A 25,386-nucleotide genomic window follows, 5' to 3' on the forward strand; every position below is an offset into this window, starting at 1 on the left:
TACACTAAGGTCAAACACACACGCACGCGCACACACACCCTCATAAACCTTTGCCAATTGTCACATTTATGTACACGAACTGTTACAAATCCTCAACAAGTCCATTCAGGTCTGTAAGACATGAGGTGGGCTGGATGAAATTGATCTTTCTGTATCATTTGTTGGCGTCTGTAGTCCGACTATAATCCATGAAGGAGTGAATGAATGAATGATTGAATGGATGTTACCTTTTTGTTGGTAGTCAAAGACTTGACTGAAGCCACACAGGGCTGCTGTTTTTTGAAAACAGCAGATAGGAAGAGAAATAAAAAATAGATTTTTTTTCCATATACATTTAAAGATTTTTAAATCCTCTAAAGCACTTTCTGTTAATATTAATTTATTTTGTTTATTCATTAATCATTCCCATCAATACCCTATGCCACTGAGGTTGATATCAATACGTCCATATTCATTTTTCTCTCTCAGGCCCCACCTCCTCCTTCTCCTTCTTTGCACACTCTGACCAGCTGTAAAATCAAGAAAATGTGCAAATCAACGACTACTTTGAACTGTTATATGAAAACCTGAATGCTTTGTGAACAATGCTACATATTTTTTGTTTATAAAATATAATAATATGTTTTAAAATGGAACAAAAAAAAGGTTTAACCACCCCGTAACAGGTAAAAAGTAGACTCTGGTTCGTGAGTTTTGAGATCAATAAGAATGCCCGTTGGAGTAATCCAAAGTTCGGCAGTTCTGCCTTTCTTGGGATAAGGAAACACTGAGGCCTCTGGTGCTCCCGTCCTGTGAGTAAGTCCAGTGTGGATCTCTTCATAGCTGTCCAGAGTGCGTTTAAAAAAAACACAAATCTTTAAAAACAAATACCACCACCACCACCACCCATTGAATTATGCTATGCTCAAGTTCCAGTATGGTCTCTGTAATCATACTGTCAAATGTCTTGTACGTATACCGTAATGTCCAGTTGTTCAGTCCCAAGCATCAAAAGAAAGTTTTGTTGCTGTTGTTGCTGTTTCTTGCAACTATTAAAGACAGGATGGGATCAAAGTCCACAGGGAGGTTTTTTTTTCACAAGCAACTTTGATTTCCTCACTCCATAAGACAGCTTCACACATTTCTGTCACAAACACTCCCTTAAAGTATAGTGAGTAAATCCCAATCAATCCTTTGCACATCTTTGAATCCGTCTCCCAGCATGTGGTGTGTTCAGGCCATGACAAACTCAGACTTCAAGTCAGCCTTGACATCGGGTTTCCACACCGAGTCCTCATAGTCCAGGTCCAGGGAGCCCTCGCTTGACATGCTGCTGTTGCTGTTGCTGCGCCCGGCCTTCCTGTTGGGCAGCCACTGATACGGAGCACACTTGTCCCGCCTGGCCTTCCTGCGCAGACGCTTCTGCTGCATCAACAGCTGCAGGCGCTCCACCTTGCAGCGGGTCGCACGGTTCTCAGACTGACGCACGCGGTCACCTGGACAAAGGAAAGGAGAGAAAACAGGATCAATCGGGTGTGTCTTTGTCTGCTGAAGAACGTGATAATGTGTCTGTGCGTTGGTATGCCCAAGGAGCACTCTCTTGTCTCTGGCACACACACACAAATACACACACACACAGTGAACACACAGCGTGGAACATGCTGCTTAACCTCCCCCACTGAGCATCATTAGCCCCCTCAGTGCCACTTCATCCCCTTATCACAGGCCAGGGAGACCTTCACAGACCCGACTCTCCTTGAGAACCAATCCCAAGGCCAAAAGCATCCAAACACCAACCAACCAATCAGACGACACATACCGATAGCTGACTGTGATATCAGCGCACATAACTGCAGATGACGTGCCTCCGTGCTTGGATGTGCCGCTAAGTGCATTTCTAGCTGTTGATGTGCCTAAAGGAGAATACCGTCTCAAGGGAGAGGCCCCGCACCGCACTGTGAATGCTCTCCTACAGTGGCCGAGCCCAGCCTAATTCAATTTATACGTATATTCAGGAGCTGGGAAGGAAGGAAAAGCAACCGCAATCTATAAGCCAGCTCCATTAGTATCTGTCTGGGAATTAAATAATTAAATAATGGGCTAGAATGTCAATAAACCGAAGCACAGTGGCCATCTCTGCCTCTGCTGCACACCACACCACAACACACACACACATATACACACACACACAAGCTCACATACAAACACACACACACAGACTCAAGTCCGCATTCAAGTGCATCATGTATTCATACACACACACACACAATCCTTTCGCTCATGCACGTGTACCCATGCAGAGACACACGTACATACACAAACACTCAGGTGCACACGCTCATGGTAGCATGCACGTGAACACACAGCAGCAGTAGCAGCAACAGCCGCAGTAGCTTTTAACGTGGATCGATGGCAAATTAAAAAGACCTATTGATTAAACCTTAGCTCTAGTGCAGCCATCCATCTCAGGCCCAGGACAACGCTATTGGCTTTCAATAGAAAATGCAAGCGAATGGAAATTGTAAGCGGAGAGAGAGGGAGACGGGGAGGGATTTGGTTTTTTCTGCTATATTTTTTTCTTTATTATGGCTGTAGCTTCCCACTCTCAGCTCATTGACCCACCCCCCCTACCTCTCACTTCTTCCTGCATCCCCTTCTTTCTCTCCTTTCCCCCCACCTCTTTCAGCCACCGCACACACACACTCACGGCCCCCCTCTTTTCTCCTCCAGCTCTTGCCCTACGTCTCCCCAGAGACAGCTAGGTGGGGCAGTGTGAAGAAGGGGAAGCAGGAGGCGAGAGCAGAGGAGTGGAGTGGGGGTGGCAGTGTGGGTTAAGGAATTCCTCCCCCAGGGGCAAGGGGATAAAAAAAAAAAGGACGAAAGTAGAGGGTGGAGGGTGAAGGATCAGCCGTAGGTGGCAGTTTTCCGAATCGATCTTGCCCTCCTCTGCGCCCCCCTCCCATCGGAATGAATTCCGGACTCTGTGTGGGCTTAATTTACCTCTTTCCCTCATTTGCTTATCGGATCGAGCAGTGCAGAGCCTTTTCTCCAGCTATAAATATTCACCACAGTCTGGCAGTGCATACTAAAGGACCAAAGTGTTGTCAAGCAGCCTCCGTAGAAAGGATGTGCACAGTGGAGTTAAGAGAAAAGAGCACTTCCTCACATTAACATCCTCCACATGCTATGTTCTGACACAAACGTGTGTGTACATCCAGATGCCGTGCCATGTGCGCTGCTGTATGAGGAGCGAGTGGTGAACCAAAGGGGGGTTCTCCTACATTAGAGCCATTGTTCCACTGCTTCTGCTCCATGTGACATTCATACAAGGCTTTGCTGCCGCAAGGCTTTGTTCCCCCTCCAGTGCTCCCTCTTCCCCTGATTCCCCTGCTCCGGCTAGCCAGCAGTGAAAGCGCCCCTCAGCTGTGTTGAGTCGTAGCTGTGCACAATGAAACGGCACAAAGCCAACTCATGCCCACTTACAAAATCTGTCTGCACCTATTTGCCTTCATAGTGTCTCATTTTGAAGGCTTTTACATTTCAGCAGGGTACTCCGCTCAGAAACGACCATGTTTTTCTCTGAAGTAAATTTACTGAGACATCTTAACAACAAACAAAACAAAAACACACTCAAACACACACACACACACACATGCACAGTCAACTTAAAGGGCAGCTTTCTGGTGCTGTAGGTCTTGGCCTTTGGCTTGGCAAGAGCTCTGAGAATGTGCTTGGGGCTACACAACACAGTGTGAGTGTGTGTGTGTGTGTGTGTGTGTGTGTGTGTGTGTGTGTGTGTGTGTGTGTGTGTGTGTGTGTGCGTGTGTGTGTGTGTGTGTGTGTGTGTGTGTGTACGGCCATTCATCAGCGTCACTACCGGAGCCCTGGGCGGCTAGGCCGGACACAGCTGGCCGCAAGGATCTCCAGACTATGTTTATGACAGTAGGGCTATTATTAGGGCTGGCTAAGAAGGGCAGACTATACACGCAAGACACTTACACACAGACACACACATACACACACACACAGGCTGGCCCAGAGCCTGGGTACAGAGAGTTGGGCTTGACGTGAGCACAAAAACCTTGGAGGACCCAGAGAGGGCGGGTAAGATAGATAGAGAATGAATGGAGGGAGAGAACCAATGGTCATACATAGCCCTGAGTGACACAGAAAAGGCAGAAGAAGAAATCTGCTCTCAGAGACTGAACTTGAAATGATTTCAAACAGGAGACAGGTCAAGGGCAGAGACAGAATGTTAGCACATGTCACTTTGTCTCCTCTCATTTCTAACCATTAGTTTAGCTGCTAACACATAAAAATGAACTCCTAAGCGGTACATCTCTTCCTCTTAAAACTCATCCTCTTTGTGCAGACTTTGACACAGGACTTCACTCTGTACACAGGGCACTGCGGAGAAAGCCAAAGAAAAACAGACAGAAAGAGAGGGAGAAGGAAAGGGGTGATCTATGAATAATCGATGCGTCAGTCAGTTTTCCTTGCCTTTGAGCCCAGCCCAGCAACACAGCAAGGACTGAGATAGGGAGCACACGGGAGGGAGGGAGGGTGGGAGGAGTGGGTGGGTGGGTGGAGGAGGAAGAGTGAAAGGGAGGAGGGCTGCAGTGTGCAGGACGCACAGGGAGATTAAAGGAGCTTCTCCTTTTATTGATTGTATAAAGATTGGCCTTCATTTGCAGTTGTGTTAGTGCTGTTGTTTGTTTGTTTGCCTTGATAAGTCTTGTGATCTTGCAGAGAGAACATTGTGTTTTGCTCAGCATCCAGGGAACGAGGGGAGAGGGGGAGGGGGAGAGGGAGGAAAAAAAATCACATTGCAGCAAAGTCAGCCTTGATTTCTTCAATAGTTTTCTTTCCCTATTTAGCTGGTTACTGATAGGTGCAAAACCTGCATCACGAAAATCATCTTTAAATGAGATGAAAGCAACACTAGTGGTCAAAAAACTGCCAGTGATATTGATTTTGAGGGCATGACTGTGAGTGTGGGGTTCAATTGTTATAGCAGTCACAAGAAAATGTTGAAATGTATGTAAAGATGAAAAATCATCTACCCGATCTATGGTTAAGTGTCGCTCAGCTGGACGATTCAATTCTATAACCTGGTTTCTGAGTTCAACCCAGGCAACCCATAATCTGCAGCATGTTGTGACTGAATCTATTTCGTGACTGGAAGAACCACTAAGAATCATTAGGAGGAACATTTTCAAAAGTTCAACCAACTTATCATATGCAAACCGAAGCAACCAATCACGCTGCAGCGAAAATGAGCGTTTTGACAGCCCCTGGAAGGGCACTGACAGCCCTGCAGAGACACAAGCTCCTCAATGACTTTTAAACTTCATTTGCATTCCCTCTCTCCCTCCTTCTTCCTCCCTCTTTCTCTCCTTGTCGACAATGAAAGGGCACCTGATGTGCTTGGCTAGCTTTGCTAGATAGCTCTGCGTTTTGCGGCGTCGCTTGGGTGTTCGCCGAGTTTCGCAGCAGCACGTGTGTCACGCCAAACCTGTGTGAGCTTGGAATGAGAAGTAAAGCCAACTAGATGATAATGTGCTGAGCTTAAACACAGGACTCAATGGGCATCTCCCAGTCTCCCTCCCTCCCTCCCTCCCTCTCTCCTTCCTCTTTTTTGCTTGCCCAGTCCCAGCCAGCACAAAGCTAACGTGACCTGACAAATCGAAAGGGGACAGGGGGAGTGAAGGGATATGGAAGGCACACAAGGGGGAAAGGGGGGGCCGGGGAAGCTTTCAGAGCTAACTTTACTCCTGTCTGTGGGCCTGTGTTGAACTAAAGCAGCTGTGGTGGGAGTTGGACTAAAAGGCAGCCCTATAATCCCACAGCCCTCCCCTCGTCTGCCCCACAATGGCTCAGCCTGGTGCCCTGTATGCAGCCCCTGTCCCTGGCCCCTGCACAATAGCTTCGGCTGGGCAGGGGGCTGAAGGGCCGGAGGAGGAGGGGTGCCGGGGAGGTCCACTCAACTCAGTAAAGGAATTCCGCTAACAATCAGCCTGCCAGGCCATCCTAAAGCCCTCCTGTTCAAATCCAACACAAGTCCAGGGCTGACAAATCCCTACACTCAGCAATACTACCCTGCAAAGCCTGGAAACCAAGCTAGCTGCCAAAGCCTTTAACCAGGCGTCCCTGGTCGAGTGTGTGTGTGTGTGTGCATGTGTGTATCTTCAAGCTTTTTATTTACGCTTGTCTTCTTCCCCTCGCACATGAACTTGCAGCGGAAAGGGTAAAGGCTCTCGGGAGACAGCCAAGCTATGTGACATTTTCAAGAGGCTGTTTCGACCTAGAGTTTGACTGCACACACAATCTGGCAGATGGGAAGTGCAGTTTATTCCTGTAGCTGAATGAAGGCAGGTTCCTGTGAAGAAGTGTTAAGCTGCGGTGTTAAGTCCAGTAAGTCTTCCATCAGGTGTCGGCTGATAAGACTGCCTGAGAGCGCTTAGTCATCAACCTCTCCAGGACACCATGTTGAACGGGGCAGCAGTCACGGCATGCAGAAACACACCGGCACACTCATTGTCTCGGTGAGCTTAACTCTGCTCACCTGGGTGGACAAGTGTACAGAAAGTTTGATAGAGTAATAAAGTCTGAAAATGGGCTTTTCTTCCTCCCTGATAATCAGAGGGCAGTTGGTAGACTGATGGACAGGATACGAACACCCGTATGATGAATGGAGGCTTAGTGTTGTGGTTTTAACAATCCCCCTCTTCCGTGTCCTCCCCCTCCTCTCACTGCCCTCTACTTCACAAAGACAATTCTTTTCAGGGCTGAAAGTTGGAATAAATTGATCTATTAAAAGGCCAAAGAACACAGACAATGTATTGATGCGCAACACAGACATGGAAACAGAGGGAGGAAAACGAGGGGACAGATGAATTTTACAGACAAGGCTGTTTTTGGACAGTAAGTGGGGGGAACACTGGCGTGGGATGCCGAGTGCAGACGTAGACAGATGACAATAGCGGGAGGGGAGGGGAAGGGCAGGAGGGGGGATGTAAGAGGGGGCCGTGAAGGAAAGGTCTTCCCTGAGTTAGGAAAATAAGCCATGTTATTCCAACTGTTCGCTGAACACTTGCAAGAGCTCCCAGGGTGCTGCACAGGAATAGTGGACATTCCCCTGTCAACTTGTATTCTCCGCTACAACTAAAACACTCCATTCAGCTGCATCAGTGGGTCATTAAACAGGAGACAAAGCCGGAGCGTGACAATAGAGCTGGGCTCTCTTGCTTTTTTAAACAAGAGAAAACATTAAACATAAGTCTCTGTATGTCAGGACCCTCTGTGATGGACTATTCAACAAAATTTACCCCCAGCTCACCAAAGAGCGGCTCCATTTCCTCCACAGAAGATAAGAAGGCAGCAGGAGACAATGCTGTTTCTCTCTGCACTGCCAGTCTAACCTTACAACATCGACTGAATGCTATCTGCTCTGGACATCTGTCTGACACTCAACATCCTGTGTCTCACTGAGGAAGGGAGGTTTTTTTAAACGGTGTCATCTTAACTCCAGCACCTGCCCAGGCCCAGCCTTTCAGGCATGGGTACGTGAAGGTTTGTCCAGCCCCAGCCCGTACACGCCCCAGCTGCAGCCCATATTTAAGAGGTAGGTTAAACCACCCAAAGCCTAATCTAATCTAAACATAGCCCAGCCCAGGCTTCAAGGGGTAAACTTATCTCCTTGCTGCACAAAAACAAAGCCAACTCTGCTGCTTGACAAGTGAAGCTTGACTGAACAGGTCTGGAGAAGCTGGTGTAGCATTACGAAGGAGACCCCCTTCCTCCTGTTTCTTCCTTTTCTTCTCAGCCTCAAAACCAATGAGAGGTTTATGTACGTCTGTTTCAGTTCTTTGTCTGATATTTTTTGTTCTTGCTTTGTCAGGACTCTGAGACGACAAATTGAGCTTGAACAAGACAATGACGCCAAATCAAAGAACTGAAAGCTAACACTGACGCACAAAAAGAATAAGAGCCAAAACAACAACGAAAGTAATGGATTTTACTTCAGTGAATTGTAAAGTCTAGTGCAGCTCTGTCAGAGGAGAGGAATGGATTGCCATAATTTTTGGACACTTGCAAACACTTAAAAAACTACATCATCCACAGAAACATCTGCTTCAGGGCATGTCAAAGAACTTAGGATGAGTGTGCGTGTGTTTCTCTTAAGGACACGCTCAAATGAGCAGGAGTGTGGTAAACAGCCACTCACCAGGGGGTTTGCACATGCGTATCTGGCTCTGGCACTGCACCAGTGGATGAAGGGTCGGCGCAGGGCTGCTGGGGCTGCCGGCGGGCACAGAGGTAGCTTTTGCAGAGAGGCCTGCCATGCCAACAACTGGAGGCGAAGGAGGCGGTGATGGGGAGGGGGAGGTGGGTGATCCACACTGGGTCTGGTAGCGGAGCTGGGTGAGGGAGGGGGGCATGCCTTGGTAGTGGCGTGTAGCGCTCAGGAGGTCGTTAAGGATCTGCAGGATGGTACTGATATCCCGTCTTGGTCGCCCATTGCTGTCCTGGCAGTTAGGGTGCAAAGTGCCTGAGAGGGAAAACAGAGATGATGTTACAGGAGATATCTTTGAGTTTTTAGCAAGCTAGACTCCTCATACGTAGGATTCTTTAAAAACACACATTTGCCTGCAAAAGACCCCTGACACCATGCAGAGACATACTTCGTTTTCATTTTGAGTATTTTGGGTGTCAGTGTTTGTGTGGTGACTGCTTCTCACCTGAAAAGGTCCCTGAGAAGACTCCGGGAGCGTGGTTGACAAAGCTCTCAATAATTGCGCCGGGTTTGCGGGAGCGTGTTGAGGGACTGCTGCCAATGTTGGTGCTGTTGGTGCTGTTGGTGCTGCAGTTAGCCTAGAAAAAAATACACATATCAGGCATAAGGTGAGGCTTTAGATCATGGAAAAACACACATCTGTACACAATCCGTATGACTTCACCTTCTCCACAGTGTAAACATATACATCGAGTGACAGTCAAGCATATCTGGCACATGAACATCTTGTTCTGCTAGATGTTGACATCATGCTCTGACCTATACAGCTTATATAAACAGTGTATAATATAACATCTGTCCTGAGTTCTGTAAGTGACCTTTACTTGAGGGTGCTGTTAATACTATTTGCACTATGTAAGTAACCTATGCAGCAGGAGTTAAAGGTTACAAGAAGCTCTACTGAGCAGGAAACCTGAGCTTTTTACCATGCCGTAGCCCCAAAACACCCTGGATATCCTGTTACCTAAAACCCAAGAAAGGCCAAACCTCACAACCCAGCAACTTTAACCTTAGTTTAACTCAGATCACTTCGTTAACATCGGAAAGTGAAACCGAAACCGAGGCAAAGGTCACTCTGCTTGTGCGCAGGTCTGCTCAAGTGTGTGAGAAAGTCCGATGAAGAATAGCTGTTTCCCTTTTCTCAAACTAAACCCTCCTGTCTTTCTGTTTTCCTGCTTGTGAATCATCTCTCCCACACAGTCCACGACATCTGGTTCTTGTTGGCATTCTATAGATTGGAGCACGGGGAGGTAGAGAAAGTGTAAACAGCACATTTGGTCAGTAGAGACGGGAAAGTGTGTGAGTGCATGTGTGTGTGGCTGCTGGAGGAGTCGGCCAAAGAGGAGTGAATGGTTGGGGTTGTTAAGGTTAATGATAAATGTCTGACAATAAAAGGTTGATGATTATCCACCTCATTATTAAAGCTCATTCATTTAATCAGACTCTTTCTCAGTCTTTTCCTCTCCTGCTTTTCATCTTTCCTTCTTCCCCAGTGAGTCTCAGTGGGCAGGATGAGGTCATATGGATGCTGTAACCATTTGGGCAAGTGTGTGTGTGTGTGTGTGTGTGTGTGTGTGTGTGTGTGTGTGTGTGTGTGTGTGTGTGTGTGTGTGTGTGTGTGTGTGTGTGTGTGTGTGTGTGTGTATGAATTTGGGTAGCTGACTTCACTCCAGTGATGACTAAGTGCACTGTGGTTTGGAAGCTTACGCACACACGTCACGTGCAAACCTTCTGCAGACCTAAGTAAACCACGGGTTCGCCCGCATGCTGCTGGGATATCCCACTAATCTAATCAATTTAATGGAGGCTGATTTAGTTGGGCGCATGGCACCCAGGTCAAACAGTCAAACCTGTCCCTGCCATTATTCATTCATGAGGAGGCTAAGTGCCAGAGATGTCATTAGTTACGTAAAGGTTGAGGTATTTAACCACTGTCTACTGTTTTATTGGTGCAGTTATATCATGTGTAAGATATATTCTTCAAATGTGTTGTAGGCTTGGTGTCTGAGAAGGTAAACACAAACATTAATGTATGCTCAGTCTTCCTTATTGCTCACCTCAGGGCAGAGGACTGGGGCTACAGGGCTGGCCTGGCTGATGTCTTGGCTGGGCTGGCCCGAGGAAGGCTGGTGGTAGTGGTGATGATGGTGGTGGTGGTGATGATGATGATGGGGGGAGCGGAAAAGACCTCCAGGGATGTGGGACGGGCGAGGGGAGTGGGCTGAAGGAGGAGGAGTGGGGGGGCTACAGTGAGCAGAGGAGGCTGACTGGTGGTACATGGGGGAGAGCGGCTGGTGGTGCGTGGAGGGCAGGGGGAAGGATGGAGAGCCTGGAGAAGAGGGGGAGGAAGGGACCAACTGGGGCTGGGACAAGTGGGGGCTGGGGTGACTGTGCGGGTGATGGGGGTGGTGGTGATGATGGGAGTGAGGCTGAGGGTGGGGAACACGCGGCTGCCCCGTAGGCTGTCCCACTGCCGTGTCTGAATTGCCGCGGGTGATGAGGTGTCTGTGCTGAAGCTGGGGAGCACCAGACTGCTGTGCCGCCAGCTGGAGCTGGACGAACATCATGTGGTCACCGACACGCAGTGCCAGGGTGAGGGGGGAGCGGCCGGACAGGAAGTCACTGACCTGAGGGTAGAAAGAAGAGCACTCATGAGATAAAGTCATTTTGATGAAAATTCAACAACATCACAAGACATTTAAAAGTAGAAACAAACAACCCCCCATGGGTGGTGACCTCCTCCTCCTTTATAAAGGAGCACACAGCAGTGCTTTGAGGGGCTACCCCTCTCACAGAGACACAGACACATCACATTATCCCATCACGCAATCAATCTCTTTTCTGTAACACTGCCCTATTTACATCTGCTGAGGAGGCTCAGATAAGGAGACCTATTGGAAAACACACAAATAGAGCCCACTCTCTGCCCCACAGTCCGTTCTTAGTCAGCAGTGTCATTCTGCTCGGAGACAGAGGCCACCCTTCTGTCTGGCCTGAGGCCTGAAAAATCAGTCCCACGTCCAGGAAATACACCCCGCCTGCCTCTCAGACACAGAATGGTCGATTGTCTGTGGCGGATCTGGAAGAGCTGCCCATTTTAGGAGCTCTGGCAATGCCTAACAGGGGCCAAGTGTGGAGGCCTTCACTGACCCACCCGTGGCCCGGATGGACCCACACAAACACACACAGGATAGCCGAGTCGTCACGACTTGGCAAGAAGATTCAACAAGAACAACAAAAGTTCTCTTGTCTCCCTCTTGCATGCACTCAGCTCTCTAGCTGTGCTAACACTTGCTTCCAAAGCCTCTGCATGTGTGTATGTGTACGTGTGTGTCTGAGACTCTTTCTATCAAGAGTCATTCAGAGGGCACAAAGCTTCTCTGGGTCTTGAAGACTCAGCAGTAATGACATCTAAGGTTCTCCCTAAACAGAAGCAAACAGAAACAACCCGGGTTGGGGAACACAAAGTGACGCCTCTGTCCGAAAAGGTTTCAACAATCTCTGGTGCCCCTGTGCAGCAGCCCAGAGAGAGGGACCAAGCAAGGGGGGACAAAAAAAAAGACTGAAAAGCCACACAAGGAGGTAAAAGAGCACAAAGCAACTAGAAGATGAGGAAAAGAATAATTACAAAACAGGACAAGCAAAAATTAGGCGCAGATACAAAGATAGCATAAGAGAGCAGATGTCTCACTACCCCCAGACCCAGCAGCCTTTGGAGTGTGCCCGTGAGATGCTGGCCTGTAGTTAACCCTGTGAATCAGCAGGCTCTGCCCTCCATCACTTCTCTCCTTTTTCTTCTGCTTATTTATTTCTCCATCGACCGCTGCCTCTCTGTTGCCAGGGTGACCTTTACACATTGGTATTGACATGGTGTGGAAAAGGGGACGGATGGAGGAGAGAGGCAGGTGAAAGGACGAGGGGGTTGGACTGATCTAACGGCTGCATTTCGACGAGTAAATAATCAACAGCCTAAGAAGCACGATCAGCACATATAATGCCAGAGGATAAACAGAAACTCAACCTCTTCAGAGAGTAAACCCAAGACAATGATGGCTTGTTGATAGCTGAGTCAACACCCACAATGATTAAGACAATAAAGTGAGTTGGGCGGGGTGTGAAGTGAGGAGGAGAACAGGGCAGGGCGCTACCTGAGAAGGCTTGAGGAAATTCCATGCACAAAAGGTCACCTGATAGACAAGATCTAAGTGTGTGTTTGTGTCTGTCGAAGACCTCTGGGGGAGGAGGGATCCCTAAAGTGGGTGGGGGGGGGAGACAGAAAGGCAGACGAGAGGAAAAAAGGAGGGGGAGGAGACAGTGACTGTTTCTGTGACTGACAGCTGTCAAGAGAATGAGTCGGCAGTTTGCCAACCCACAACACACAACACACACAACACACACATTGGATGAGCATACAAAGACAAAGCCCCTGAGGGAGACCATCAACCCGGTGTTTGGTTAAAGGGAGGGAGGGGGTGCGGGAAACACCCCAAAGAAGTTAGTATCTGTTTGTTTATGGGGCTGCAAACCTACAGACCTTAGCTCAGGTGTTGTAACGCTGTTGAATTAACAGACGGGATAGTTTACAGCCTACTGACTGGAGGCAAGTCAAATGAGAACGTACCCAAACTGTTCAGACTACAGCTGATATGACAAAGACCCACCCAAAATGTCATTTAATGTCAAGTCTGAACAGAGACTCCTCTTTCTCACTCATTTGGCTGCGTGTGCGTGTGACCACATGTGAGAGAAAGTGAGAGAAAGGGGCCGACAGAGTGACAGCAGGAGTAACAGAGAGGGGGCTCTACTGCCCTTATAATGACTAGTGTGGATTATTCAAAACCACCACGAGAAAATTCATGTACTCCTACTGAGCTCCAAACAACACATGGCAGCCTTCAAATTAGCCTGCGAGAGAAGCCAGCCGTCTTACTGCTGTCTGTGCTGGTTTGTTATGAGAGACACAAGACACTAAGGGAGAGCAGAGTCTCACTTTTTGTTGTGCTAAGTCCGGCAGAGAGAAACCAGCCACTCATTGTTCCCTCTCTGAGGCAGCCGCAGCCGTGGTATGCAAAGAGGAGAGGAGAGCGTGCCAGAAGGTGTGAGCCAGGTGAATTTTTACAGGTATAGATAAAAGGCTCTTCCAATTAACTCCTCTTTATCGCCCACAACTGACCCTAGATCCAGTCCCTCAACCAGCCTGTTTCAGTTGCTGGGGTCCAGGAGGGGCTATTTTGTTAAGCAGGAGGCTTCAGTTGCTATGCAGTAACAGGGAGAATATGATAAGGGGCAGTAAGGGGAGGAGGGGTGGAGGAAAATTGGAGGCAAAGGAGGGGGGTGGCATGAGAGAGGAAGAAGGCAGGGATGGCGAGAGGGGGGAAAGGGGGATGCGGGTGATGGGGGTAGGGTGTCAGAGTGGTGGTGGGTGATGAAATATTCAGTGAGAGTGTGCCTCTGGCTCCTTCCCTCTTTTTTTCTTTCGACATCTCTGGCTGACAGTTTTATTTATTGGGGTCCCTGTGGTTCAAGGAACTCATTTGCAGTCGTTCTTCCTTTGCACACTAAGCGAACTAAGGAAGGGAGATAAGGAGTGAGGAAAGAGAGGGAGGGAGGGTGCGAGAAGGAGGGGGAGGGAAAGATAGAGAGCGCTGGCAGCACTGAGCTGACATTCATGAACAACTGAGCAGCTTTGTGCCAGAGAAAAGAGGATAGAGGATTGGAGGGCAGGACAGGAGGGTGGAGAGAGGGAAGCCTTGAGAGGAGGAAGCCGACTCCTCCAGCAGTTCTGGTTCTCACCTGTCGAACCGCTAGGTGAAAGGGACGCTTCAAAAACCTGCTTATTAACCCGCCTATCGACCTAGATGTTTTGATCGCACCAGGACACTATTGATAGTCTCTGTGCAGACACACACCGACTAAAGATGCAATAACAGGCTCTCAAAAGAGAGAAGGAAAAAAAATCAATGACTTGCATCATGCCCCAAATCCTAAAAGCAGCCGGGGGCTCTTCAAAGGCCCCATTAGAAGGATAGGCTTCTGCAATACTGCCTGATAAGAAACAGAGGGGGCTGAAAGGAGCAATAAAAGGACCAGCTGGCCATCACTGAATTTGATCGGCTGAGTGAAGTGAGAGATCAGAATGGCAAAGTTCAGCATGATCAGGTTCCAGCTTAAGCCATCACTCACACTCCCAACTGTGCTGACAACTGTTAGGCATACTGAGCCGATTTATATGCACATACAGGCCTCCTAACCCATAGCCATAATGAGTTAGCTTCAGGTGCTCGTGCTCCACTCGCTGCTCTCAATATCTTTCCACCTGCTGATGAGCACTATTTTAACGGGCTCCTGTGTCGGTGGAGAAAAGTGTCACTTAACAATGAGCAGTATCTGCACCAGGCAAGACTAATTTGTGGATACTACAACATCATTAGACTAATAAAAGAAGAGTGAGGAAATAGCATCTCTGCTGCTGGAAATGGAGTAAGTGGGAACTGGCAAACGAGGAAGCATTAAGTAAAACCTAGCAGAGTTAGAGTGGAGAGCACAAAGGGAGAAAGGCTACCTCAAAAGTGCAAAAATACAGCCTGTCCCCTGCAAAACTTCTCCATCCTTAAGAATGATTTTAAATGACCTTGTTCTTTTGACCCCTGCCTCTCTGTTGCAACAGAAGCACAACCCTAATTGACTTCATTAGGCTTGGTGGTGGCTTCCAGACATGACATTCCTGGCCTCCATCCTCCCACACAGTAGCCCCACTAGTCACGATGCCTGCTACTTGAATCACAAAAGCTCAATGTCACCAGGGAGTGGCAAACAATGATGGTCACGACTCGAATATGGAAAGAAAATAAGACTCTCTTTTCCGCTGAGCGAGAAAACACATAAAGACGCGGACATTAAATATGGATGTTGGCACATGCACACGCACACACACGCAAGCAGATGCATACACACAATAGGACAATGAAATCCCCTGCAAATCCATCTCTCCCTTGATTGCCCCTCAACACACCTTGATTCCCTCCACCCATCCATCCCTGCATCCCCCTCCCGCTGTGCATTTTCAGCATCACAAAGGGGATTAAACAGGTGCAAAAAGTAGTGCGTGATCAGCTTATTAATGCAAGATTCAAGGCCGGGATTTACATGAGCAAGGAGTGAAAAGGCCTTAAGATCGGCATTGTCTTTTATCCCATACACAATTTGATTTACACATCCAGCAACAAATTAATTTCTGTAGCTTTCATTAGGTGACACAAAAGCAAATTACCATTGAAAAGAGCAAAGAGCCTCTCTGTTATACAGCATGCATATAAAAAGCCTCCATTACAATTGCACAGAGGGGGATGATACTATAAAAATGGGGGAGGATCTTCTCATATTGACCAACAAATAGACTCAGTCATTTTTCAGTCCCTTGTCCTTCCAAATTCTCAATACAATTACTTTCTAATGATTTCCAGTAGTGTCAATCCCCCTGATTAACTAGCATCTAGATAAGTTGATGCACAAGGTGCAGGTGCTGGAAAAAGAAACGTATTGACAGCCAGCACTGAGTGGCTTTACATGCAGACATGTGCAGAGACACATGAGCACAGGTACATTCAGCTATTCATACACACATAATTCTTCAGCTTAACTACTGAACACAGATGGACGTCTTTCCTTTTATGTCTTTGAGCTACTAAGGCATTACCTCTCCATTACCTTGAACCCACAGACACATATCAGTTTGATGTTCCAGTATGGTAAAGTGCTCCCTTTTCTTATTTTTCCTCCACCTGCTTGGCCTAACGTGGTACCCCCCAAGGGAGAAAGAGCGAAGGAAATGTGGTGAGGGTGACCTTAAAGTGACTCCCCACAGACTGTCCACTCTTGGGACTTTACTTCAATTCATGACACAAGTTCTTAGACAAGGAGGAGGACAGAGGGAGGGAAGAAAGGAAGAGTGGTTGAGGACAGGAGGTGCTCATAAGCAGGCTCCAGAAAAGTAGAGCAGATATGTAACAGCGTACTCCGTAGGGACATATGGAATGGCAACACACCGCTCCTTTCCCAGTGCAATCTGTGTTAGTGTTCAAGGCAAAATTTGTCAATCTGCAACCTGCTGAGCCCCCACTCCAGCTGGGCCGTGCATTGATTTTGAAACCAGTATGCACCACTGTAGCTGCACTCGATGGGGGTACGGCTGACGCCTATGGATGTATGGAGGATGAAAGGAGATCGTTGTGGGAGAGGCAAACTTAAAGTGACCCTCAATCATTGTGGTGCATTTGAGGGGCTGTCAGCTGGGCAGGTTTGGTACTCATGCTTTAAGACAGGAACAAAGAGGTGGCTGCATGGGGGAAGGGCAGCGGGGGGATGGTAAGGGTGATGCCTGCCTGCCTGGTTGGCTTTTATTCTAACATCAATGTGCATCAATGAGCAAATAGTCCCTGTGTGCTGAGAGGGACATACAATCCTTCTCTTTTTGTCAAATACAAAGATCAATAGATAGCGTGATGATGTCACTGCTTTCTGTTGCCGAGAAATTGTGAATATTGCTTTGATTTCCCCCATCAATGCTCGTCATGGGAGTATACATCCATTTAACAACTGAGATCAGACATTTTCTCTTTCTCTGAGCATGATCTGAAATCCTCTTAAATATATCCTTTCAGTTCTAGTGTGTGTGTCAGTGTGTGTGTGTGCATGCATATGTAAGCTGTACATACAACCTTTATTTAGCAGACAGAACGAGAAAAGAGTAGTGCAGGCAACTGTGCTTTGATGGGCTGTCAGGAGGCAGTGGCTTAATACAGCTTAGATGTCATGCAAAAAGTCTAGTGAGTTGCCAGAGGAGGAATTAAGGCTGCAAGGATTGTCCTTGCTAAAGAAGAAGCCAGCCATCACGGTCAAACTGAGGCAGCTCGTCGGACTTGCAAACCACAGCACATTTAAATTATGGGGCCCTGGGAGAGCTGTTAAGCAGAAACAGGAGAGCGAAAAGGAGGAAAAGGGGAGACAGTTTAAAGAGAAAAAAAATCTCATTCCGATAATTGCTGGGGCTCTATTTCTATAAAACATTTTTCTATCCAACTTACTCCACAAAAAGTCTCAAACAGCCCTGAAAGCTGTCATGTTCTGCTTGGTTGGTTGCCTAGCTAGCTACTAGCTGTGAACTCCCTGAGAATCCTGAAGGAGGACAAGACATAAGGAGATCCACTCTGCTCCATCTTCCTAGAATACACTTCCTGGAAAACATCTTCAATGTGGAAATGAGACCTCACTGGATTGAAATACTTGTGGGTTATAAGAGGTCCAGGGGTCCATTCTGGCTGCTTCTCATGCTAACATCAACCCCACATCTCCCCTCGGCTATTTTTGGGTGTTTGGGCAGATCAGTTATCATGTCAGACACTTTTAAGAGCTAAGTGCATTGATTGATTTTTGATAGCCCCAGAGTTAGGGGGTAGAGAGGAAATGAGGGAAAGCTTTTGTGTTCCTATTTTCTAATCTTACTCAGATCCTTAATCTCTCTGCAATCTATATCATTCCATTCTGCTTCATGAATTATAAAGTGGAATCAATTTCTCGGGATAAAAACACACTAAAGCTGCTTTATGCCTTTTTTAACCTCTTAGCTTGATATCATACTGACTGTGCCCTTTATTCTTTCAACCCCCACTCCAGGATTACGATTACTACAACACTAAATATGAATGCAGAAGTTATGCAATGAGAAATAATGTGAAAATGGATGCATCCGACTCAAAATGAGTATAAAAGGAAAAGGAACCAAAGACAAAGAGTGAAAAATGTGCTTCTCTGTCTTCGCGGGTTGAGTATGACAGCCACCCATGGCTGCCCAGCAGAGGCGTACCACATGATGGGCAAGGCTTGGTTCCAGCCCACAACCACTCTGCCATACACACACACAAATCCAGTAATGGACACACACACACAGACAGACAATAACTTACACACACCTACACATCTGATGTCAGTGCTACGAGACGCATGCTGGGCTCACACACACAACCAGGCCAGGATTTCCACCACAAAATTATCAGCAGGGAATAAAGTCACACCAAACCGCGCTCCACTATCTCCTGCAGCCCACATCCTTCAATAAAGATGTGACTCAAACATATCACTCTATGGACAAATTCATCAGGGTGTAACCTCTGCACGACTGACACATGTAACTCCTTACATCAGCATCCATTTTCACCATCTTGTCCTGTTTTGACATCGCTCTGCAGCGCATCACTGGTGCACTTACGTACATCTCAGTGTTACCCAATGCTACAAAAGGAAGTCGATGTGAGTCAGTCAGTCAGCTGCGGAGAGCTTCATACGTCACACTGTTGTCTGTGTGCATCCAGCCTTATCGCCTCTCTTCTCGCTCACGCTCTCTCGCTGTGGCCGGCGCTGAGAACTCTGCCTTTTTCACTTTACTCTCACTATTGATCATTTTGGTGAGTCATGCCAAAGTGACTCAAATACGTACAGGACTTCAGCAGGCCTACGGTGCTGTTTCACTTTAAATACAAGGTGTAGGCTCCACTTCGACTATGCATGCTTCGCTTCCAGGAACCCTATGCTAATATCGTGTCGGAAGGCTGTCATCTGGCGATCCAGCACTCTGTTTATGAGTGTGTGAGACTACGCTCGATCTCCATGCAGCCACAGCACACTTCCTGGAAACTTGCCTGTGCATGTATGTGTATGAACGAGTGTGTGTCAAAGCATGAAATACAGAAAGAGTGGGGAGATTAAAGATAAATATATAAACAGAAAGGTAAAAAAAAGTGAGGTTGCTCTGAGCAGGACTTCACAGCAGCTCAACAAATAAGCCTTTCTTGTGCGATGTTCTCCCTGGCTTCCTGCAGTGACAAGCAAAGCACATTCACACACACACTATCACAGATGTTACTAGGAGACAGGAGGGTGTTGCTGCTTATTATATCCTAACAGCTCACAGTGGATGTCTAGCTTGGCTTGGGTTGTTTAAGAGGCTGAGATTAGACAAGCAAAGAGGCTTGTCTTTGACCAGCCTCCTCGGCTCATCCTTCTCTCTTTCTCTCCATATCAGTTGAATCTGGGTGTTGCTCTCTACGCTTACAAAAGCTACAACCTCCCAGATCCCCCTTGCAAACACACACAGGCATCTATTTTGAAAAAGAAAACAGGCTCTCACCTGAGTTTCTGTTAAACTCTCCAAGGCTTGCATTACTGACTGCTCTGGTCTTGATGCTTGAGACTACAAAGAAGGAAAAAAAAGCATTAAAAATGTCCTGAGGGAGGAGACATGAAGTATGCATGTGCAGAAAGATGAATTAGGTATTTTTGAAGTACATCCGGACTCCAAACTAAAATAAGAATCCCCGTCAGGTGAGCCTTACCATTAATCCTGCTTCGACTGTTGGTACAAGTGTTAACTTGCTCCCATCTGATATGCCGAGATCCTGGAGTTTGCCTGAACTTAGTCGCCTGCAGGGTAAAAGAGAACAAGATAATTAGACTGTGCTGACAATATCTTCTCTCCTCAGACACACAAACACCCTTCAGCCAGGGGGGCAGACAGACTTCAAAACTAGTTTGGAAAAGAGCCGTGGGTGAAAAGCTCCATGAAAGAGAAGTATTGATTGGGCTGTCATATTTCAATTTCGAGTATAGTGGAGCTTGACAACTGCTCACAGTGGATATCTGGCACCACTGCCACTTGCCTAAGTGGAGGTAAGTATTTTCTTTTGGTATTTTGAGTTGAACAAATGAGGAGCAAAATCTACAAGCTGAAAGCCAAACCACACACCTGGGAAAAGATGAACAGCGTGATAAGTAGCTATTATGAACATTACACTTCAATTGTTCTCAGTTAGAATGTAGAAAGTGATGGCAGATGTATCCTGTTAATAGATGTGATTTTACTTCACGATTCAATGTTTTGTGCAGAGCAGGAATATTTGTTGCACAATGTGGAAATTGTCTTTCTGTGCAAGTCACTGTGCAGAAACCACTCACACACACACAAGTGCCTGATTGTCTGCCTCTTTTATTTTGGTGAAGAATGTTAAGGACTGCCTGCTGTACAGGCATGACCCAAATCTCACCCCATGCAGCTGAACAAAGGCCCTCGGCACTGACTTGCTGTAGGTCTACAGTTTGAGGAGCAGCAGTGGAAGTGAAAAGGGGGTTTGGGGTTTGCAAGGATAAAGTGATTTATTTGGTTGATTACAATAGAGGGGAGTGGATGGGGGCTGAAAAGAATGCAGCCTGTTTGCATGCACTAAACTCTCTCTTGTTCTTTTTTGCATAACACCACCTGTACTTTTGTTAGCTTATCTAGCCTGGACCTGATTCATCGGAGTACCAGCTAATACAGGTTGAGGTTTGTTTTGAATAACAATGAGCTTTAACTTGTTCCTTGTCTTTGCAGTGCTGCTCCGCGGTGCTGTTGTAGTAGTGTTTCTCAAATGCCTGAGACCCAGCGACTGATACAGCAGCACTGAAACCACCAAGGTATTGTGCTGCTGCCTACAAACTTAAACATGCTTCCATCTATCAGAATACACAATACATCCAGCTTTCATTGCACAGTATCATGCAAACGATGAACAATGTTTATGTGCCTGTACAGCAGAGGAGTAAATAAATTACAGGCGACCAAGTCCTTGTGACTTGACTCATTAATGATTAACATGTTTGATTCCCACAGCATTAGTAATTCAGTCAGGATTCGGTATTTATAATGAAGGAGACATGAATCAATAGAAGTCTGAAGATCGCCCCGTCAATACTGTTCCAGTGACCGGTGCGTCCCTTATGCGTAATTCCAATACCGTGCGCCCTGATGGTCGGTAGTTTCCTTGAATGTATTGATGACCAAAGCAGCCAAGGTTGCCTCCGACGCTCCTGAGAGCTCAACCACGCATAAATCAAATCTATAGATTAATACCCGCAGTCCCTGGGGGTAAACGCTCCGAAACTCAGATTGTTCCCCATTTATCCAGCGGAGTATAATAAACATTACGGTATAAGCGTATAAGTTTGATTCTTTAAGACGAAACGTGGATAATAAACTATACAGGTGAACACATTTAAGCAGAGACTAACAAGAGGTTTACTCACGTTTCTTTGTGTAGCAGCGCGAGTCTCTCTTTTGGTACTTTGAGTTTTTGTGACAGCCTTCTCTTTAGTCCTTCCACGGTCTCCTCCAGGGGCAGGGATAGCTCGAAGCGCGTGCCGGTGGTGGAGTGGATGAACAAATTCATGGAGGGCTCAGTCGGGACGGCCTCGCAGGACGAAGCCCCGCGACTGGTGCAGCTCCGGGCGCTGGGATGCTGGTCCATCCGATAACCTGTGGTAAGAGAAGGGGGGGACAAGACGAGCAGAGCCGGGAATGAGGAAGGTGAAGAGGAGGAGACCGGTGAAGCAGATCCGTCGCTCCGGCTACCGTCCCGTGTTCTGCTTGCAAATGTAATGCAGCATTCAGGGAGCTTTCTCTCAGTCTCTCGCTAGATTTCGGTTGCGTCTTTTTCTCGCTCTCCGAGAGTCAGAATAAAACACAGTCCGTCTTCTCTGTGGTCGATATCATGAGCGGAATGGAACTACATAAGGCTTGATTTTGTTCTTTGTTTGACCTTTTTCTTTGTTTCCCTTTCATGCGTGCATGCAACGCTCCTAGATGCTACATTGATGGACAGAAACCAGGCAGAAACGCAAGTCTGCTGCTAGCAAAACACCAAAGACGCTCATATTACGCAGGTAGTTACTTTAAACAACAAAAACTGCTCGATTGGATAAAAAAGAATATAAATTCCTCTCTGTGTTTTGCAAGTTTCAGTCGAGAAAGCACACGGTCCTTGAGCTGCGAAGCTTCATACGGTTAGTTGTGAGAGGCTTTCCGCTGCGCCCTCATACCCACGGCAGCTCCAGTGAAATATCGACAATGAACAGTGTCACAAAGTATCCCACTTCCACCATCGATAGAAATACGCCCACAGACCGGAGGCAGCTCAACCAATCACAAAAGAGCTCTTCTTGGACGCTGTTCCCCTCGACCAATAGCACACAGAGCTCCACACCCACGTGGAGGGCAAAAGAGTTTAGGCCATTCATAATTACAGCATCGGATAAAATATGTATCCATACCACAGAAGCCTTCAGCGGCGGTTCTAAACTGGTGTCCGTGGTTCTCAAACGGTCCCTGAAGGTTTTAAGGAAAGCTAATTTAAAACACCGGCGTGTTTAATTTTTGCTACAGCTAACTTCCCCTGTTAATGTGGCTAATAATGTTTATACCACGCTTTTATTCAACTTTAATTGTTGCTAATGTAATATTTCCCTGTACTGGGAGATAGGCTAAAATGTGCTACCTAGTTTGTAGTGTGGAGGCTCAAATTAGCAATGTCTACGGCTAAAAAAAGCATGAAACTAGTACGCCTTTGCAAATAACATGTTGGAGAGGGTATTCTCTGAAGAAAGAGGGATGCCAGCCAGCTGTATACATACCAGTCGCATTTAGGAGCCATCGTTCAGGCTCATGATGACTGAAATGTTTGTAGGCGTACATGCAGTGGCTTTACAATCCCGACTAGTCTATTCCAAACAACAAATGTGGGTCAGCCACAAATGTTATTAAAAATATGAAGAGGGGTCAGTAAAATACATGCATACATCTTCACCGAGTGAGTTCACCTCTTGATAGTCTTCCAGTAGAAGTAGTCTTTCTCATAAAAAAATAGATACATTGTCGCCACCTAGTGGTCAACGAAGAAACTCATACAACAGAAACTTAGGAGTGATTCATGTGTCTAACAATGGAGACTCATTCAGCTCCAGCTATAGCAAACTTTTCCCTGACAAAATTTCAAACTGACTCGTTTCTACCCTGAACTCTTTCTAAAATGTGCTTTGCATCGTTGAAACGACTACTGTTAGGTCGTCTGCGGTTTTATGTAATAACATCGTTGTGCTACTTACACGTAATATCGGCAGTGACTTACTGTCAGCTGCTAATTGTAATTTACAGTAACGATGACATTCTCCAGCAGTCGATACCAGACCTTATTAACTTAATGATGTCCACAGAGTTTACATGTTAGGTGACTCGGACATCCTTATACAACAGCTTTTATCGATCCGTGATGGACTGCTTATCTTCAATCTCTCTGTAGCACACTTATACAATGCACCCCCGTCAAATATGAATGAGTTTTAGCTTTCTAAATCTCTGCCTATGTCTGAGTGATTTTTTTAAATTGTACTTACCAATTATTGTGGCGAAAACTGTAAAGCTTCGCGCTGAAGTCTGCTCTTTTCCAGTCTGTTCCCCCAGCTTTGGCATGTAAAATAAACACAGACAGCGGAGAAACTCTGAGGTAATTCCAGACAGTTTAATGCGTATGCAGCGCGCAACGTTACGCACAGAGCCCTGGAACTCCTGACCAATAAGGAGCTGCAGTTATGTCCAAAGATGCCTCGGCGTGTAGTCGGCTCCCCAGCGTCTTTCTTAGTAATAAGAGCGAAGTCGAGAAGGTGAGACACCTCTTAACACACTCTTCTCGGATATGGGTGGAGATTGTTATGTCAGCATGTGATTTAAGGTGGCCGTGCGTCGCTGTAACCGCCTCTATGTCCAGTGTGTTCTCGTTGGTGGGAAAGAATGTGCCTACGCAAAGCTGCCACAGATAAAGATATCCAACTGTATTAATACCATAGCTATCTGAACCGCAGAAAAGGCTTTAGATGGTGGTAGATACCTAAATAGAAACAAAACACCACACGTCTGCGCTCCACCACCTTAATAAATTGTAATGAAATAAATGCTTTCGCGATATCAGGGGTGTTGCCAGTTTGTGACGACATCGAGAAAAATGTCACAGCAGGTAAACAGTCTCCCTGGATACGAGAGGACGTACGTGGGTAAACAAAAAAGTTTACCGGCAGGATTTGCCCATGTGTTAGAGGAAATACACTCCTCTTAACGGCGTTGTTGAGTAAATATATGAGCATTTGTAAAAACCAAGCTCGAAATACTTAGTAGTTTTACTGGCAAAGACAATTTTGCCTCTTAACATATTCATAAACTGCTAAAACTGTAAAATTGCAAATGAAAGATACGTGTAATTTGCCTAGAGAAAAATACTTAGGCTTTATATTGTTGTATAACAACCAGTATATACATAGTTATTAACGATTTAGGGTTAAAGTTGGGTTAAAATTTTCAACTCTCAATATATTTGTCACAGTCAAATACAGAAGTCCCAACAGGACATTTATTTGTACATTTGTGCTTATGTACATTTGTACTTAAAGTCAGATAATCATATTTTATATCCAGTCACAAAGCAAACCTAGACTTAGGCTTTACTGACCATATCAGTGAGGAAGATGGCATATGGCATGTTGTGGTTTGATTTGTTTTGGGGGGGGGTTTAGCACTAGAAAACAAGCTTCCTGTTTTATCAAGCCAATGAGATGCCTCCACAATAATGGGAAAAGCAACTTTGGGAGAACACAAGAAAATAAATTAGTGTATTGGAGGAAATTTTGGAAATCAAACCATCAAATAAAATGTATGGATGCATGTTTACTCTGGGCCCCTGTAGCTTAATATACAAACTTTTTTCACATTAATAACATTAATGATAACACTAGATGTAAAATACCTTTGTTTAAAGCACAATAACATTCCCTCACAGGTATACAAGTATCATTTTGTTCAGTACTTGAGTAATACTTTCCATCCCTGTCTGTTAATACACTGTATATTAAAGCTGTTGTGATATGCCGCTGAAGTGAGTACACCCATGTTCAGATATGTGATTATCATCACAATAAGGTTCACAGGGTTCAGCTCAAGGACAAGAGAGATGTTGTGCAACATGCCAAAAAAAAAAAAAATTTGAACAAAAACAGAGACCTGACCCTGTGTCAGAAAAAGCTCACATGCACCAGCCAAGAACAGTCCTCCCCCCAGCCTCAGGACCAGCACAGACTGTCTGTCCAATGACAGAGACACACTCCTCCATCCTGTGCAGGGGACACTGTGCCCCAGCAGCATGTTATCACACGGTCTGAAAACTGAATCATCCTTATGTGTGTTTGTGTGAGAGAGATAGAGA

General features: G+C 46.4%; 1 protein-coding gene across 1 annotated transcript; it reads right to left on the reverse strand.

Moving 5' to 3' along the window:
• Positions 1 to 844: 844 nt before the first annotated feature.
• On the reverse strand, positions 845 to 23,654 carry midn (midnolin). Its single transcript, XM_074668181.1, has 8 exons — positions 23,531 to 23,654; positions 21,389 to 21,617; positions 19,663 to 19,750; positions 19,458 to 19,520; positions 10,333 to 10,902; positions 8,721 to 8,853; positions 8,207 to 8,530; positions 845 to 1,475 (listed from the first exon to the last, which is right to left on the reverse strand). Exons 1-8 carry the CDS (start codon positions 23,604 to 23,606, stop codon positions 1,213 to 1,215), a joined length of 1,746 nt encoding a protein of 581 aa, XP_074524282.1. The 5' UTR covers positions 23,607 to 23,654; the 3' UTR covers positions 845 to 1,212.
• Positions 23,655 to 25,386: the final 1,732 nt, after the last annotated feature.

The sequence above is a fragment of the Halichoeres trimaculatus genome, unplaced genomic scaffold, assembly GCF_033239565.1.
Source record: "Halichoeres trimaculatus isolate MK-OKI-2021-1 unplaced genomic scaffold, fHalTri1.1 fHalTri1_scaffold_4, whole genome shotgun sequence".
NCBI lineage: Eukaryota > Metazoa > Chordata > Actinopteri > Labriformes > Labridae > Halichoeres > Halichoeres trimaculatus.

Excerpts from the sequence above, each read along its gene's own strand:
- midn (XM_074668181.1), bottom strand. The coding sequence starts at position 23,606 with ATGCCAAAGCTGGGGGAACAGACTGGAAAAGAGCAGACTTCAGCGCGA. Across the intron at positions 21,618-23,530 it reads AGTTTTCGCCACAATAATTG|GTTATCGGATGGACCAGCAT; the intron begins GTAAGTACAATT and ends CTCTTACCACAG. Across the intron at positions 8,854-10,332 it reads CCCCAGTCCTCTGCCCTGAG|GCTAACTGCAGCACCAACAG; the intron begins GTGAGCAATAAG and ends ATTTTTTTCTAG.